The sequence below is a fragment of the Taudactylus pleione genome, unplaced genomic scaffold (assembly GCF_031769625.1).
Source record: "Taudactylus pleione unplaced genomic scaffold, aTauple2 ptg000214l, whole genome shotgun sequence".
In the NCBI taxonomy this organism is placed as follows: Eukaryota; Metazoa; Chordata; class Amphibia; order Anura; family Myobatrachidae; genus Taudactylus; species Taudactylus pleione.
This window is the reverse complement of record NW_028284616.1, coordinates 3,451,774-3,470,919: the sequence shown is the minus strand read 5'-3', so window position 1 is coordinate 3,470,919 and position 19,146 is coordinate 3,451,774. Positions and strand designations below refer to the sequence as shown.

The 19,146-nt window shown below is 44.9% G+C and overlaps 1 protein-coding gene across 1 annotated transcript in view; it reads left to right on the top strand.

Annotated features, from left to right (window-relative positions):
- Nucleotides 1-377: 377 nt before the first annotated feature.
- LOC148517526 (coiled-coil domain-containing protein 17-like) overlaps nucleotides 378-19,146 on the top strand; it is a 58,120-nt gene continuing 39,351 nt past the window's right edge. Inside the window, exon 1 of the mRNA XM_088478501.1 lies at nucleotides 378-698. Within this exon, the coding sequence (XP_088334627.1) occupies nucleotides 564-698 (135 nt within the window). The 5' untranslated portion in view covers nucleotides 378-563. The remainder of the gene's footprint in view (nucleotides 699-19,146) is intronic.

Sequence of the window (19,146 nt, the reverse complement as noted above, 5' to 3'; positions counted from 1 at the left end):
TTCCAATTGCCCTTTAGTAAATTTAGGTGAAACTAAAATAATGTGAAAAGGGTGTGAAAACACCCTTTTTCACTTTAGTTTAGTAAAAATAATATTAATAAATAGAGCCCTAAGTGCCTTCTGTTTTCTACTGTATTACAGACACAAGAGGTTTTCTCTTCCAGACACATAACATGCAAGTGCAATGTTCAAGTCTCACTGTAGATGTCAGTAACAAGCTTTCCAAATCTGTAGCTGTGCCTTTGCACTGAGTTGCGAAACATTATTTATACCCAAACACAGGTTGCTATCCAGATCTCATTGTTAGAACACAAAGGAGGGGCAAAAGAAAACTCAGAAGTTGAGCAGAGGACAGCAAATTGCATGATCTAATTGAATACAAGTAAAACTACTTATTTTATACAGTAGGCAAGAAGTTAAATGTTTTTGAATTGCAATTCATTTGCATTTAATCCAACATGCAATATTTCTGCATCTGAAGCGAACTCAAGAAATAGAGTAAATGAAATCTTTGAAAATTGAAACTTGAAAACAGAGCAGCAAACTTGTATCAGATTTTCAATATGACAGACTTTTTACATTGCCCAAGTTGCAATATGACATTTAGATCTTCTTTGTTACTCGAAAAGCACAGAGAGAAATTCTGTATTGGTGGAAACATTGGACGAGTGAGAGAAACACAGACACCTCAGGAAATGGTAACTGTCTTTGTGTTGTATGTGTTTTGTTTGTTGTTCTTTTATTGATTTTGTTTTGATTTACTAGGATTCCTATATATGTAAAAATGATCTATTTATGTCTTACCTGTGTTTTTTTTTTTTAAATCTGTAAAGTATTTTAAGTGATTAGTCTAGTTTTTTTTAGTTGGGTTTGTACAAATCACATTTGAAACTGTACATTTAATTCATTATTCTGAAAATATAGCAATAAAACTTCTACTGTCATTTAGAACAAATTAAATCTATAACTTTTTTACTTTCTACATGAATTGTATGCAATTTTATTTTTTATAACTCTGTATTATTTATGAGGTTTTTGTTTATTGAACATAAAAATAAGACCAACGTGACTCTATTTTGGCACTTTTTAATGTACATTGTTATAAATATCTCACAACTCTTCCCAGGGCCTAGTCCCAGACCAGGCTACCACTTTGCTACTGTATCTCTTGGTTAGCTCTGTGTTCAGAGGAGAAAGTACATTGCTTGTGATCAGCAGGCAACCTAGTGAGCTTTCTGTAACTTCGGGGTGTGCGACTAGTGCCGCCGCCCAGGATGCAAAGCCAAGGGGGTGGCATGGTCGCTTCCCCAATGGTACACTAAAAAGAAACAACTGGTACACATCTTTCTGCTCCCAATGCTCCCCAAATACTTATTGTGTGATATCATGATGTCTTGTGCACCGGAACGGGGAATCCCCTGCTACAGCACACCTTACTGCTGTGTGACTACTGGCACTGTAAAGCCCCTGAATGTACTAAATTGTTGTTATTCACATATTCCAACTGCATAGTGTCACATTTATTGCTATGTTTCTTGGATCCTATTCAAAAGTTGGGTATCCTTCGCATAATATATCGTTCTGATGCGGACCGGAAGAATATATCTTGTGGGTCATTCATCGTATCGTCCTATCTGCTGTGTTGCACAGCAGATGGGACGATGTGATGCACAGCAGATGGGACGATGTGATATACAACAGCACGCTGCAAAATGTAGCCGCTGCCGTTCACTGCATTGTGCGTTGTGTGCGGACGGTGTGATGAATCGTTCCATCGCGTTGTCCTATCGGCTGGATACACCATCATGTAGTGTGTAATCAGCTTAAGCCCCACCCTGCCCCAGACTCTTGAATTTTTGTACAAATATAAATTAGCAAGTTTGGGGCTATCGTAAGTGCCACATATGCATACTTGTGTATAATTTATTGAATGACAATTTTTTAAAATGTCATACAGTACATTGATTTCATATACAGTAGAATGTTAGCTTTTTTACTGCTTTGCCTGTCTGTTAATACCCATTGTTCTTTTTTTTTTTACTGAGTTCGCTCCCAATTGTATAGCACTATGGAATACTCTGGTGCTATATAAATAAATGCCAATAATAGTAACAATGACACATTCATGTCGGCTGTATATTGTGACTGATGGCATTTCTATTTTTCAGTTCTGCCTATGTCATTTTCAGTCAGAGATTTTGAAATTAACTACTCATATATGATAGTAATGATGAATTTCCCATTAAATGTGCACTGTACATTTACCAGGATCTCTTTTTAGTCTGCAGGAAGCGCTACAGAATATGATGGCACAATATAAATAAATGTTAATAAATTAAATACATTTGCACTTTGGGCCTGATTCAGAGCCGCTCGCTAGATGTGGCCGCTCGCTCCCAGCGTATGGAAATTCAGCTAAGTGACGTCAAGGCAGCCGCTTGCACAGCAAGGCATAAGCACGCCCACTATGTCTTGGTGAGCGATCACTTTGTGTTTATAGACGCCCCACAAGCCTGTCTTTAGCCGCTCACTAGCGTATGTCATCTCCTGGAAGTATATACAGCCATTGGTACATCGGGTTCCATCGGATCTGACCACAGCGCTTGCGGTTGACTGTACCATACTGCAAGCACTGTGAGCACTTCAGTGTAAAAATCAACCAGGTGACGTGTACTATGACGCTGCCTGTTAATTATGCATGCCCTACAAACGGCGTGGAAATACTCTGGCACGCTTGCATCCGAAACTCCACTCCCCCGTTACTACTGCCCTGTCCCTGTTACCACCCACAAACGGCCTCTCCTGTCACTCATTCCACTGGGCTGTCTTTGCAAGGCGAGCGAGCACATTCCGATCACTGCGAACTTTAGCGAACATCGTCTGCAACGAGCGGCCGCTTGCTAGAGAGCGGGTCTGAATCAGGTCCTTTATCTTACCAATGTCATTAAATCAAGAACATACAGTATATTATCAGGGTGTAAGATGAAATGAACGATCCAATAACTATATTTTACTAAGCATTGTGTAGATTGGTTAATGTTTAATTGGGGAACATGCCAGATCAACATAGCATTGAATGCATCACAAGAAGGGACATTAATCTCCAAGGAGAATATAAACTACAAACAAGAGTGGCATTATAAAAGTTACAATATGTATGTTTTTAAGTGAATAACATACTAAGTAAAATAAATGCTTAAAAATACATTGTCATATTTTAAAAGATTGTATTTGTGTTTGTCTTCAATATCATTTTTTCTTTTTTAACAACATTAATTTGTTTTATTTCACAGGAACTTGAATATAATATTATTGGTAGGATTTCCTATTTGACAAGTTGGCATCTCAATATATATGCCTCAAAATGTATATTGTAACACCTCTGAAATAAGGATATGGGACTTCATTTAGAATTGAACATATATGCAAGTTGCAGATTGTATTCCTCCACAACTTACTCCTTTTGTTTAAGTGCTTATGCACATCTTTTGGTAATGCATGGCTGTTGCTATAGCGATTCGGACATATTTTCAAACTTATTGCTCCGTGCACCAAGGAGGTCGGGATGAGGGTTGGAGGTCAGCATGTTGACAAAGCTAAATACAGTAAAAATTTGTCTGCGTTCTAACAACCGGATAACAGTGTACTGAACACTCACTTTTCATAAATAAATTATAACAGTCTGTTTTGGAAGGGAAAGACTGCTGATATGTTTAATATTATGGAGTTAAAATATTATATTTGCACCTTATTGAGTTTTATTTTAACAGAGTCCCTGCGACATGGGTACTCATTATCTACACTTTGCAGGCATTTACTGTAATGCCTGCAAATACTGTAATACTGCTCACAGTGAAGCCTCACCTTTTCTCATATCCCTGTTGCATTTGCTCCTGTTATTTACAAGGGTATGAAGGCGCATTTGCTGGCTTTGTAAAGTTGTTGGCAATTCACGTTTGCAGCCAACTCTGCATAGATAGCAAAATGGGATTCCTTTCCCAGGTGCATGTTTGCTCTTACACACACATTGTGTCCAACTCTGAGGGGTCTATTTACTAAGCCATGGATGGAGATAAGGTACCAGCCAATCAGCTCCTAACTGCCATGTCACAGGCTGTGTTTGAAAAATGACAGTTAGGAGATGATTGGCTGGTACCTTAACTCTGTTAACTTTATCTCCATCCAAGGTTTAGTAAATAGACCCCTCAGAATGAGGTCATTGCTGATTACAAGAATGATTCTATGAACAATTGCAACTTTACCACATTAGACATTGCTTGTAGAGCTCACCTTGTTGAATAAATCACAAGTTCAAACTCACCTGTTTGCTTGATTAAGACACAAATTTCTATACAATTTGTGTAATAATTTTGCCATTGGAGGCATTGTTCCATTAAAGTCTATGGAACTTGAGGTTGGTGTTTCATTTTCCTAACAATGACAGATGTCATCCAAGTTAACATGTGCAAATATGTTGGAAAATATTTTGTTTGGGTTTTATAACTAATCCCCAAAAGTTTTTTCAAAAACGATAAGCAGAAAATGGTATCCGGTCATTAGGTCTACAGTAAAAAGGTAGACAATGTATGGGTAGACAATGGAAGTTAGATAGGCAATAGGGCAACAGGGTCTGGAGGTTGACACACTAAAGGTTGACTAGTAAGAAGATCGACAGGTACTGAAGGTCGACAGGGTCATTAAGTCGATACACAATTGGTCGACACATGTTTTTTGTTTAGGATTAGGGTTTGGCATTTACTGGAGGGTTAGGGTTAGGCACTTATTCCGATGGTTATTGTTAGGAACTTATTCCGACGGTTAGGGTTATGCACTTACCAGAGGGTTAGGCACTAGAAGGGATGGTTAGGATCAGGCACCTACTCCGACATTTAGGGTTAGGCACCAAGGGGGGGTTAAGGTCATTGTTAGGATGAAGATTAGGGCTAAAAAAACAAAAAAAAAGTGTAGACCATTTTGGTGTCAACCGTTTGTGTCGACCTTCCGCAACTGTCGACCTTCTTACTAGTCGACTTTTAGTGTGTCGGCCTTCGGATCCTGTCAACCTTTTGTCTGTCTAACTTCCATTATTTACCCAACATTGTCTACCTTTTTACTGTAGCTCTAATGATCCACCCCTGCCTGACAGTTGGAGTGATGAATAAGGCCAAGTCACTGTAGTACTGTGTACATCATTGAGTGTTCTGCTTTAATCTCTTCCCCACAATTGCCTGAGATTGCTCCATTAGGTGACTGCATGACAAGGGTTTTGACTCTTTGTTCTGAATATTGCACGTTACCAATCATCCTGAGAGAGCCAATAATGTCTCTATGGGTATCAGGGGTCTCATAACTAAATAAGATTGATAGACTGCCTCTGCATTATACTGAACTTTGGTATCCGTGCATATGAAGAATGCTGATCAGCTATTTTCCCATTGACATTATGATTGTTCTATTGAACTTCTGCCAGATGCTGCAGTGCACTTCTGTAATATCTATTATCTCTCTTAATCAGAGGTAAAAACTAACATCCTTTCCCATTGGTGTATGAATCACTGAAAATATTGTGATCTGAAAAGATGAGTGACAGACCACATTCTGGACCCACTATGGACAATATGAATATATGGGATGTAGTTTAATTCCCGGCTGTCGGGATGCCTAGTCAGAATCTCAACACCGGCATCCCGATGGTAAGTAGTGGGGTTAGGGGGAGGGTTAGGCACTGGGGGGGAGGTTTAGGTTGTGGGTGGGGGGTTAGGTTTAGGCTGCGGGGGGATGAGGGTTATGGTTTGGCCAGGGCCGAAACTAGGATATCTGTCACCCAGTGCAAGGCAGCAATTTTGCGCCCCCTCCCTTCCTGTACCTGGGGTTTGTCCTTGCTCCTCCATAAGGCAGTGCACTACACAGACGTCCCTGGTATAGTGACTTACATTATTCCACACACCATAATGCCCTTTACACAATATGCCACACTGTAATGCCTATTACCAAAGTGCTACTTAAATATTTGCCAGACACCATTTTATACCCCACAGTAAGGCTTCTAATTACTTTAAAATTACCTGCTCGTTGTCAGGGGTTTTATGCTCATTACCATTTCCATGCTCGTTGCCAGGGGTTACATGCTCGTTGCCATGGGGTTTCATGCTTGTTGACAGGGGGTTTATGCTGGTTGCCATGGGGTTTATGCTCATTGCCATGGGGTTTATGCTCATTGCCAGGGGTTACCTGCTCGTTGTCAGGGGTTTTATGCTCATTACCATTTCCATGCTTGTTGCCAGGGGTTACATGATTGTTGCCATGGGGTTTCATGCTTGTTGCCAGGGGGTTTATGTTTGTTGCCAGGGGGTTTATGCTTGTTGCCATGGGGTTTATGCTTGTTGCCAGGGGTTACATTCTCATTGCCATGGTGTTTCACGCTCGTTGCCAGGGGGGTTTATATGGGTTTATGCTCATTGCCAGGGGATTTCACAGGAGAAGATGCAGCTTTCAGCATCCTCTCCTGGCAGCGCCTGCGTTCCCGGTGTCGGGAACGCTGTGTGCATTGCGCTGGCCTAACAGACACTAGAGGCCCAGTAGGACCTCTAGCATTGTCTGCTCCTAGGCGGCGGCCATTTTTGGATGGCCGTTTTCAGCAGAGTTCATGCGGACGGCTGGTCCACATGGAATCTGCTGAAAATGGTCATCCAAAAATGGGCGCCGCCAAGGAGTAGACAGACACTAGAGGGCCAGTAAGGATCTCTAGCAGTTGTCTCCTCTTTGGAGGCGGCCATATTTGGATGGCCGTTTTCTGAATCTGTAGCCCCCAAGCCACCTCGAGTCAGCTTTTTTCACCCCCTGCAATCCGGTGCATGTGCACCTCTAGCCCCCCCTAGTTGCGGCCCTGGTTTGGCAGCAGAGAGGAAGGGGTAAGGGTTGGCATACTTACCGACAGGTGTTGGTATTTTAACCCTATTGGGATTCTGACCGCCGGGATCCCAAGTGCCGGCATCCAGTACCCAACTCAAACATATAACCCTGGTTAAGGGTTAAAGAACATACTATATTAATAAGTACATAGATGAGGTAAATATATATGTACTGTAGTTACAGTTCATGAGGTAAAATGTATGTGTGTGTCTTCTATTTATAATGCAGTATTGTAGTTCATGATATATATAAATTTAATGTATTTACATATCGGTTTATGTGGTACTTTTTTCTCTGTCGTAAGGATGTGTCCCAGTGCGTGGGATACACATGCACAGGAGAAGAAGGGCTGTAGTTGCTAACAACCGCGGAAGCTATATTTACTACCTTATGCTAATGCGAGAATCCTTTCAGCTAGTGCGGGGATTTGTGCATGTGCTAATAGAAACCTGTGCCGCCCATTGATTTTACACCAGCCACCACAAACATCATCATAGTCCTAGCACTTGCACCAGCCCCATGCTAGGTGCAAGAGATCCGTCAGTAAGAGGCTTCCTTTCCTTGTACACATAACTCAAACTCGCACAGAGCTTTTTATCCACGCTGTTGACACTACCATAAAACACACCAGTTCCGTGTGCTCACAATGTTATGCCCATTTTCCGCCAAGAAATGCTCAATTTCTTGGAAAGACAGATCCTCCCAAGTTCCATCCGACAGGGATAAAGATATGAAAAAAAAAATGCATCAGCGCATGCGCTACATGCAAGAACTCATAGAGATCCGTCCGACTCATAGTGATGCCCCTTGGAATCTTCAAGGCACATACAATATTCCACCTCTTTATTATCCATGTCCTACAGATAATACGGGTCCTGATGGACCCGTATATTTTGATGACATCCTGATATTTTCTGCAGTGTCTAAGAGCAACCAGAATTGAGTAAAAGTTGTTTTAGAGAATCTTCATCAATATCAGTTATATTGTTGACTAGATAAGTACGAATTTGAGAAGACACATATACAGTTTATTGGATCAATCATCTCCCCAGAAGGTTTAAGTATTGATTCTAATAAAAGTATATATTCCCTGAAATGGCCTACCCCAAAACCATTAGGAAGCACAAAGGTTTGTAGTTTTTACAAACTTCAAGTAGATGACTTAATAAATACTTTATAATTATTGCGTCTATTATCTTATAGACGGATGTTTTGATTAACTGATGTGGAAGCTGCACTTGTGCATTAGAGATCTCTCTTTACCTCTTTTTGCCTATTTTTGATCTTTATAATCCATCATTGTTATTTGTGGTCATAGTGGATGCATCTAATTCTGCTGGGTAGTTTTAATTTCTCATTTCCCATACTGTAGGTCTGGCCCTTCTCCCCTGACAGAATTGATCAGCAGAAATAAACATAGATGAAGGAAACAAAGAATTATTAGCTCGAAAATATGCCTGGTGTGAATGAAGGTAACTTCATGCAGGAGAGCTTCATCCAGTAACAGTGCAGAACATCAGAACTTGGAATTCATCAGCTGTCAGCTAGACAGCTTTCCTTCCCAACATTTCATTTTCTTATTCTTTATTGGCCAGGATAGAGAAATAGAAATTTTGGTGCCTAGTGCAGCTATATTTTGACAATTCTCCAAATACTGAGGTTGTTGATACCATTCTTCCACCAAACATGTTTTTTCTAGCAATGACTAATCCTTCTGATCCCCTGTCTCATATTGAGAGAGGCTATTGTGTCATCCTAATAGAAATATCCAAATAACCTTGCTTAACGGTTACTGGACTTGGTTCATGATGCTTAACTTGCAGGTCACCCAGAGATCCATATGTCTTAGGAGTCACGATCCTGTACTTATTGGTGGCCTGAATTCCGTTTCAACTCCTCTCTCTACCCTTATAATCTTGGGGGTCAATCTCCATGGATTTTAATGTTGAATTTCCCAAATCCTAAGGAATTTTTTTTCTTAAAAATACTGGTTAGTTTAAGATCAAGTCACAAAATATTCAAGAATCATCTCCAACTTGCTGAACTCCTTCCTTCAGACAGTGCAAACTTTTGCAACCCCTCATGCAATTCCCTGTAAAAACAATTGCATTTGCGTATACAGAGCTAGTTCGAAAAGAGCATAGTGCCATCATACATGAATGAGCTTAAACACAGGTGACAAATTTTAAAGAGGCAGTCCGGAAAATTCCATCATAAAAGGAATATTTTAATTAACACATACCCAAATACCAGTGGCGTAAATATAAATTTTGCTCCCCCATGCCAAAAAAATTTCAGCCCCCCCCCAGCCAAAATACAAACACACCCAAAGATGACGTTTAAGCTGTTGGTTTCATGATACAGGAATGTGCCTAAAGGCCCCCATACATCAGCAATTGATTGCAGCAATTTGTAATCGATTGTGTATAAAAAATCTTTCCCTTTTTCAATTGATTGTGGCAATTCTGCAATCTGCAATTGATTGAAAAAGGGAAAGATTTTTATACACAATCGATTGCAAATTGCACAATTGCTGCAATCAATTGCTGATGTATGGGGGCCTTTACACCAGAGGTACCCAAACGCAGTCCTCAGGGCTCCCCTACAGTTCAGGTTTTAGTGATAACCATGGTTAAGCACAGGTGGTTAAATCAAATTGAGGTACTAATTGAGTCACCTGTGCTCAACCATTGATATCACTAAAACATGAACTGTTGGGGAGCCTTGAGGACCGTGATTGGGAACCTCTGCCTTACACATTATGACACACTAAGTAATGCCACTATATAACACATTATGCCACACCGTAATGCTCCTTACCAAACATTATGCCACACAGAAATGCCCTTTACACATGCCACGTATAACGCATAATGACACACCGTAATGCCCTTATACCAAATTATGCCACGCCATAATGCCTGTTTCACATTATGCCACACCGTAATGCCACATACAATACATTATGCCACACAGTAATGCCCTTACACATTATGCCCTTTAACACATAATGTCTCACAGCATGCCACACTAAGTAATACCCCTAATAGCAAATTGTTTACACAGTAATGCCCATTGCACATTATGCCACAGAGTAATGCCCATTACATCCCACCCTGGCAGATCTACTTCACCAACCCTTCTCTCTGCTTCTGCCAGTCTGTCACCTCAGCTCAAGACAGGTTGCACAGTTTTTATGTCCGTGTAGAACCAGATTATTGGGAACATAGTTTATAACCTGTAAACTGCAGATATCAAGTTACTGTCCCTTATACAGTGTCCCCTGTAGTTGTGCCCCTTATGCAATGCCCCCTGTAGTAGTGCCCCTTATGCAGGGCCCCCCTGTAGTAGTGCCCATTATGCAGGGCCCCCTGTAGTAGTGCCTATTATGCAGGCCCCCTGCCCTGTAGTTGTGCCCCTTATGCAATGCCCCTGTACTAGTACCCCTTATGCAATGCCCCCTGTAATAGTGCCCTTTATGCAATGCCCCCTGTAGTAGTGCCCATTATGCAGTGCCCATTATGCAGGGCCCCATGTAGCAGTGCCCCTTATGCAATGCCCCCTATACTAGTGTCACTTATGCAATGCCACCTGTACTATTGCCCCTTATGCAATGCCCTCTGTAGTAGTGCCCATTATGCAGGGCCCCCTGTAGCAGTGACCCCTGTAGCAGTGCCCCTTATGCAATGCCCCCTATACTAGTGTCACTTATGCAATGCCACCTGTACTATTGCCCCTTATGCAATGCCCTCTGTAGTAGTAGTAAAGTAGTGCCCCCTGTAGTTGTTCCCCTTATGCAATGCCCCTTAAAGTAGTGCCCATATGCAGTGTCCCCTGTAGCTGTGCCCATATGCAGTGCCCCCTTAGTTGTGCCCCTTAAAGTAGTGCCCCTGTAGTTGTGCCCCTTCAAGTAATGCCAGTTGTACCCTTTAAAGTAGTACCTCCTGTAGTCGTGCCCCCTCCCCACCCCAGTACTTACCTTACTCCGCGCGTCATCCGGGCTGTCACTTCTGTTTCCGTGCTGACTGGATCTAAATTGATCCAGCAGACGCGGCCGCGCAGGTACCCAGGTCGCGGGTGACGTCATGACATCATCCGCGCACTACATTACTGGGAATGCTGGCCTCTGGCTTCCTTAGCCTCCGATCACTTCAGAGGCCAGTGCTCACAGTTGAAGTGGTGAAGCTACGGCCCCCGGCGCCTCCAAGCCACCGCAGGGGCTGCGGGGCAGTAGTTACGCCACTGCCAAATACAATGCAAATACAGAACATCCCAGTAACTTCCACACAGAACATTGGAAGGAGGTAGGTTTAAGCTCTACACCTATATTGTGTTTATTTGTGCATTGGTATGTGTTATGCTGTACTAACAGTCAGGGCTGCCACTAGAAATTGTGGGGCTCAGTACAAATAAGACAGACAGGGGCCCCCTCCCCTGATGAGAGGACATGCGTCCAGTGTCCCTTAATCTGAGCACCATGCCTGTCCCTTGACCAACAGAATATGCAACAACGCTGCCCTCCCCCCTCCAGGGGAAAGTGCAGCAGTGAATTTGTTTAAAAACATTCAAGTGACTGGTCACAGTGGGCCCCACAAGCAGTCTAGGCCCCTTACTACGGTACCCTCTGTATCCCTCCTGATGGCGGCCCTGCTATAGATAGAGGTGTGTAGGCAGTTAATCTATAGTGATTAACCACAATCTAGCAATATGTCAGTAAAAATATTACTAGAGCATCAATAGACAATATGGCTGGTTCAATCCGACTCCAGATGTGTCCCTTGTTGATTTTCTGCTTGCAGCCACACAGGTGCAAGCAGAAATCAGCTACACTAATTGTGCCTATGCGTGCAGCGTTAGATGGCAGCTGCAGCTTGTGACTAATTGAATCTACCTTAGTCATTAGTCATATCAGTCTATTGATACCCTTTGTAAAGTTTTTACTCACACAATCTTATATTATGGTTCCAGGAATTTAATACACAGAGCATCCTAGTGACTGCCATAAAATACACAGAGCATCTCAGTGACAGCAATGACCACATTCAGTACACGGAACATCCCAGTGACTGCCATACAGTACACAGAGCCTCACAGTAATCACCATATAGTACACAGAGCATCCCAGTGAATACAGGTCACAGAGCATCCCAGTGACTGTCATAGAATACACAGAATTTGCGCCACGCTATGACACTTTTGCGCATTATGAGCCTTAAATGTTTTCTGTTAAAGAAGCATCTCCTTCCTATCGTGGGAATATTTTGCAGAGAAGTAAAATGTATTTGACTTACCAATAATGCACAGCCTTTAACCACTTGCCTGGCAATGCATGAGATGTGACCGCAGCCAGGAATGCGTTACCTGATCATGTTGCATCTCATGCGTTAGTGAGGCATTTCCGGATCCCCTTTGTGTAATGGAGGAAATTGGTTCTGCACATGTGCAGAATGGATTTCCTCATCCTCCGCGGCCCCCTGTGAGTGATGCGGCGGTTTGTGACTCCCTACATCACTCCCAATATTGTGGCCCAGAATCCCGTGCGAATGGCACGCCGGGGCACATGCTCCTAAACTAAAAGCACCAGTAAGCTGATCTCTGCATCTGCAGAGATCAGCTGCAACAAGGGGAACTAATGATTAGTTCCCCCTGCACCACACTGCACTTTGCAAGAAGGAGGTGAGGGGGCGTGGCTAGTCACGGGGGGTCATCTATTGACACTAGGGGGAAGGGTGGGGTCATGCTGAATATTGAAATATTATATTTGTCTGGATAGGTATATATACAAGGGCAGTGTCGGACTGGGGCATGAAGGGCCCACCAGGGAAATGTAACGAAAGGGGCCCGCTGAAGGGGCATGATGAGCCAATTGGTAGGTGTGGTCATTAACTGGAGGGGAGTGGCATGTCGCTGAAATGGTTCTGGACACAGACACACTTAGGGCCTGATTCAGCAAGGATCGCAACTGCGGCTGTGATTACGCTTTATGCTAATCCATCGCTATGCAGTCACACCACATCATAAGGACGCCCACCTTACCTTACACACATTCGTAATGTTTAACAAGACTGAAACCTCCCACACACAGCACTTCCTGTCAATCACTCTGCGATGGGTCTGTGTAGTCACTATGATCGCAGTGGCTAGTTCACGTATGCGTGCTGCAATGCATATGCATGCGCAGAATGCAACAATCGGCCGATTGCGGGCGCAATCACAGTTGCGATCCTTGCTGAATCAGTCCCCTAGTCACTCACATTGGGGCTGGTGTAAGTTCCTATGCACCAAGATGCACCAAAAAATATTGCAGTGTTTGGGGACGCTCTAAATGGGTGTCCCTGTCCTTGCACATTCATACACATGGGTGTACACCAGGAGAAGGGCTTGTAGCGGCATTAGCATAAAGTCATAGACATGTGGCTGGCAAAAAACGCTGTGTCTGACTCAGAATCAGCCACTCATCTAAGTAATACCCCTGCCATATGTGAAGCTCTTGGCCACTAAGATATCAGTATAAATATCTTACTCCTGGCATGCACAGAGTCTGCACCAGAAGTTGTTTCCTCACAACCCCCTACTCACCCCTGGAGGCAGAAGTCTCAAGTCCATTGTGATAGTGAATTTAGATCTTTACTTACCAGTATTGTGCCTGGTCAGCTGTACCCTCCATAGATATGACTCTCCTTCAGAAGTTCGGGCAGATTTCCCCACTGCTGCTGACACGATAGTGATCCTCTTCCGTAGATGGACACTGACGTCATTTGTCACTGTCAAACGTCATACCTTACTATCTACGTGAACATAGAGGGGCAATATAAACCTGTGGCGAGTGAATTGAGCCCGCACCGTCCATCAACTATAGAGCTCAGCTCTCTCACTGCCAGTGGCGTAAGTTCATCCCAGATGCCCGTTGGCAAGTTATAATTTGGACCCCCCCCCCTGTCACAGCCGCTTACACTGTAATGTAGAAATTCGGGTGCAGACAGGCTATAGATAGAAGAAGGCAGCAGCTGACGGTCTGACATGGAGCTCTGCACTAGTGTATGGTAACTTCTCAGGTGCCGGGAAGGGGTTCCATGTATTGGGCAGCCATGACGATAAACTCCGGGTACATGGTTGCAGCTCTAAGTGGGGTGAATATGTTGTGGACAATGGAGGAGGTGCTCCTTCACAGCTGGAGCCCGGCGGCAAGCGCCTCCATTGTCTCCCACAGTTCTGCCCCTGCTCACTGTAAAGAGCAGAGCAGCATGTGGTAGGAGTCTGGGGACAAAGGGCAGAAGCTGACAGGCAACCTGGCTTGGGGGGCCCCTGAGAGAGGGGATAAGGGGCAATTGAACTTCATTATTAGGCTAACTGCAGCAGAGATATCTGATCCTAACAGAACTGCTCCCAGTGTTAGGCTCCCCCCCCTGCATTAGGCTCTGTTCTCGTTGCTGAGCTGCTCCGTAGCAGCATTAAGCAGGGATCTGGGACAAGGTGCAGTTATTGGAAGACAATGTCTAGTACTAGTCGTGGCATGGCAAGGGTCACTTTCACAGGTTGGCCAGCAACCCATCCCCCCTCCGGGTTGCGGCCCAATAAGCCCCTCCCCAAAAGGGAGCGTGGTCTGAAATCAGTGGGGCCCACCGGGGAAATACCCGAATCCTCGGCAGCCCAGTTCGAGCCTGTACAAGGGGGTATCATAAAGTTTTAATTATCACCATGACATTTTTGAGATATCTGAATGTAATTTGATCCACATAATCATTGATCCTTATGTGCATGATGTTGTAAATTACAGCTACTTGTGTCAGCTTGTTTCGTTTCTGGAGCTGGTAGATGTCAGTAACCTGCATGATGGGCAAAATTGAAACCCACAATGTTATTAAGTTCCTCCATTTGAAGGGTAATAGCGCCCGCCAAATCCATAATGAAATGGTGACTGTTTATGGTGATGAAAGTCCATCATATGACACTGTTGTGAGGTGGAAAAGGAACTTTCAAACTTGGCACATGCCCCTATCAGAGGAAGCTCGATCTGGGAGACCCTCAATCACGGATGGAAAAAGCGGAGGCTCTTATCCTTGAAGACAGACGACTAACCATTGTAATGATCATGAAAAAAGTTGGTCTTAGTTATGGAAGTGTGTGGAAGATTAAGCATGAGCAACTGCAAATGTCTAAAATGTCATCACAATGGTTTCCCCGCTTGCTGAGACCATTTCACAAGCAAACTATGTGAATTTTTGCAACGGGTATTGAATCTCCCCCCCAGCTTGTCAGCCTCATTTCCCCCCCCCCAGCCCCAGCGTGTCAGCCTCATTCTCCCCCCAGCCCCAGTGTGTGTCCCAGCCCCAGCGCGTCAGCCTCATTCTCCTCCCAGCCCCAGCATGTCAGCCTCATTCTCCCCCCAGCCCCAGCGTGTGTCCCAGCCACAGCGTGTCAGCCTCATTCTCCCCCCCAGTCCCAGTGTGTCAGCCTCATTCTCCCCCCCAGTCCCAGTGTGTCAGCCTCATTCTCCCCCCAGCCCGTGTTTGTCCCAGCCCCAGCGTGTCAGCCTCATTCTACCCCCAGCCCCAGCGTGTCAGCTTCATTCTCCCCCCAGCCCCAGTGTGTCAGCCTCATTCTCTTCCCCAGTGTCAGCCTCATTCTCCCCCCCAGACCCAGGGTGTCAGCCTCATTCTCCCCCCCAGACCCAGGGTGTCAGCCTCATTCTCCTCCCCAGCCCCAGCATATCAGCCTCATTCTCCCCCCCAGCCCCAGCATCTCAGCCTCATTCCCCCCCCAGCCCCAGTGTGTCAGCCTCATTCTCCCCCTCAGCCCCAGCATTTCAGCCTCATTCTCCCCCCAGCGTGTCAGCCTCATTCTCCCCCCCAGTCCCAGTGTGTCAGCCTCATTCTCCCCCCCATTCCCAGCTTGTGTCCCACCACAGCGTGTCAGCCTCATTCTCCCCCCAGCATGTCAGCCTTATTCTCCCCCAGCCCCAGTGTGTGTCCCAGCCCCAGCGTGTCAGCCTCATTCTGCCCCCAGCCCCAGCGTGTCAGCCTCATTCTCTCCCCCAGCCCCAGTGTATCAGCCTCTTTCCCCCCCAGCCCCAGCGTGTGTGTTTCAGCCAGCCCCAGCGTGTGTGTCAGCCCCCCAGCCCCAGCGTGTGTCAGCCTCTCCCCCCCCCAGCCCCAGCGTATGTCAGCCTCTTCCCCCCCCCAGCCCCAACATGTGTGTAAGCCTCTTTTCTTCCCCAGCCTCAACGTGTCAGCCTCTTTTCAGCCCCAGCCCCAGCGTGTGCTTCCCCCCCTATACTACCGCAACTTACTTACCTTATATCCTGCTCTTCTCGATCTGTGGTTCCTCTCTATCCTCTCCAGCAGCCCGGTCCCTTGTTATGACACGGCGCACGTGACGTCATGCAGGCCGTGTCTTAACAAGGGGCCGGGCCACGGTGGGTGTCTGTCATATCGGAGCCGGAGCGGCTGAAGCGGGCCTGCTCGGGCTCCAATTTTTGTTAATGGGGACCATGTCGGCTGGCAGCGGCGCTGTCGGATGCAGGCGGCCATGGGCCCCTGCACCACAGCGGGCCCCGGTGCAAGGCACCGGCTGCACCGCTGCTAGTTCCGCCCCTGAACTGGGTTATGTGATTACATAATGTCTATACAAGATGTTATTATTTGCGAGTGTCAGTTGTGAGCTTAAGTAAAATTGTAAACATGCAGTGATATAGTTTAAGCGTGAGTTTATCCTCATTTGGGTTTTCCCATGTAGGCCCAGTCTACTACCAATACTTGGATGGAGGCACTGAATTAATAGTAATAGGAGGTACACCACTTAACAAAGAGTTTAACGGTGGGAAAAAGAGATTACATAGGAGTTAGTAACCTGATGTCCCTTTAAAGGGTAAAGGGGACATCAGGTTATTATATATTATTGTCTTCATTGTGATAATTTAAACTTTATGATACCCCTCGTGTGTATATATGTATATATATCAGGGGTGGGCAATGAGCGGCCCTCCAGCCGTTATTGTACGACACATCCCAGCATACCCTGCAACAGTTTTAGCATGGCAAAATAGCAAACTGTGGCAGGGCATGCTGGGTTATGTAGTTCTTCAACAGCTGGGGGGCTGCTTATTGCCCACCTCATATATATATATATATATATATATATAATTATACAGTCAGGTGCATAAATATTGGAACATTGACAGAATTTTCATATTTTGCCCCCTATTCACCACCACAATGGCTTTAAAATGAAACAAACAAGATGTGCTTTAACTGCAGACTTTCAGATTTAATTTGAGAGTAATTACATCCAAATCAGGTGAACGGTGTAGGAATTACAACGGTTTCTATATGTGCCTCCCACTTTTTAAGGGGCCAAAAGTAATGGGACAAACTAAACAATCCTAAATCTAACTTTCACTTTTTAATACTTTGTTGCAAATCCTTTGCAGGCAATTACAGCCTGAAGTCTGGAACGCATAGACATCACCAGAAGCTGGGTTTCATCCCTGGCGATGCTCTGCCAGGCCTCTACTGCAAATGTCTTCAGTTCCTGCTTGTTCTTGGGGCATTTTCCCTTCAGTTTTGTCTTCATCGAGTGAAATGCATGCTCAATCGGATTCAGGTCAGGGGATTGACTTGGCCATTGCATAACATTCCACTTTTTAGCCTTAAAAAACGCTTTGGTTGCTTTTGCAGTATGCTTCGGGTCATTGTCCATCTGCACTGTGAAGCGCCATCCAATGAGTTCTGAAGCATTTCACTAAATATAAGCATATAATATTGCCCGAAACACTTCAGAATTCATTCTGCTGCTTTTGTCAGCAGTCACATCATCAATAAATACAAGGGAACCAGTTCCATTGGCAGCCATACATGCCCAAGCCATGACACTACCACCACCATGCTTCACTGATGAGGTGGTATGTTTTGGATCATGAGCAGTTCCTTTCCTTCTCTTCTCTTCCCATCACTCTTGTACAAGTTGATCTTTGGCCCTGATTCAGAGCCGGACGCTCTGACCAGAGCGCTGGCTCTGAATCAGGGCCCACCTCTATTAAAATGGAGCGTCCTCCTGGACGCTCGTATAGCTGTGGGTCACCACCCACAGCATATACGAGCGTCCAACAAGATGGTCGCGATGGTCTTGACCATCGCGACCATCGGACTTGCGAGAGAAACCCTGTGGTCGAGTTTCTCAACCGCAAGGCCAGGAGTGATTTTGGCTCTATCAGAGCCAAAATCACTCCCACTGACATCACTAGTGATGTCAGTGGGGCTGGCTTCAGACGGTAGGCGTTCCCATAGGAACGCCTCCGTCTGGCAGGCACGCCCCCGAAACGCCCACCAAAGGGGGCGTGCTGTCAATCAACATCGACAGCACGCCCCCTTTGGTGCGAGACCCAGAGCGATGGAAAGTCCTTCGCTCGCCGGGTCTCGCGCATGCGCACGACGGAGCTCCCTCCGTCGTGCGCATGCGCAGTGGGGACCATCGACCCACTTGCGAGTGGACTGCCGCTCGCGAGTGGGTCTGAATGACCTCCTTTGTCTCATCTGTCCATAGGATGTTGTTCCAGATCTGTAATGGCTTTTTTAAGATGTTGTTTGGCAAACTCTAACCTGGTCTGTTTTTGAGGCTCACCAATGGTTTACATCTTGTGGTGAACCCTCTATATTCACTCTTGTGAAGTCTTCTCTTGATTGTTGACTTTGACACTTATACACCTACCTCCTGGAGAGTGTTCTTGATTTGGCCAACTGTTATGAAGGGGTTTTTCTTCACCAGGGAAATAATTCTTCTGTCATCCACCACAGTTGTTTACCGTGGTCTTCCGAGTCTCTTGGTGTTGCTGAGCTCTCCGGTGTGTTCTTTCTTTTTAAGAATGTTCCAAACAGTTGATTTGGCAACACCTAATGTTTTTGCTATCTCTCTGATGGGTTTGTTTTCATTTTTCAGCCTAATGATGGCTTGCTTCACTGTTAGTGACAGCTCTTTGGATCTCATATTGAGAGTCGACAGCAACTGATTCCAAATGCAAATGTCACACCTAGAATCAACTCCAGACCTTTTACCTGCTTAATTGATAATGAAATAACGAGGGAATAGCCCACACCTGTCCATGAAATAGCTTTTGAGTTGATAGTCCCATTACTTTTGGCCCCTTAAAAAGTGGGAGGCACATATAGAAACCGTTGTAATTCCTACACCGTTCACCTGATTTGGATGTAATTACCCTCAAATTAAATCTGAAAGTCT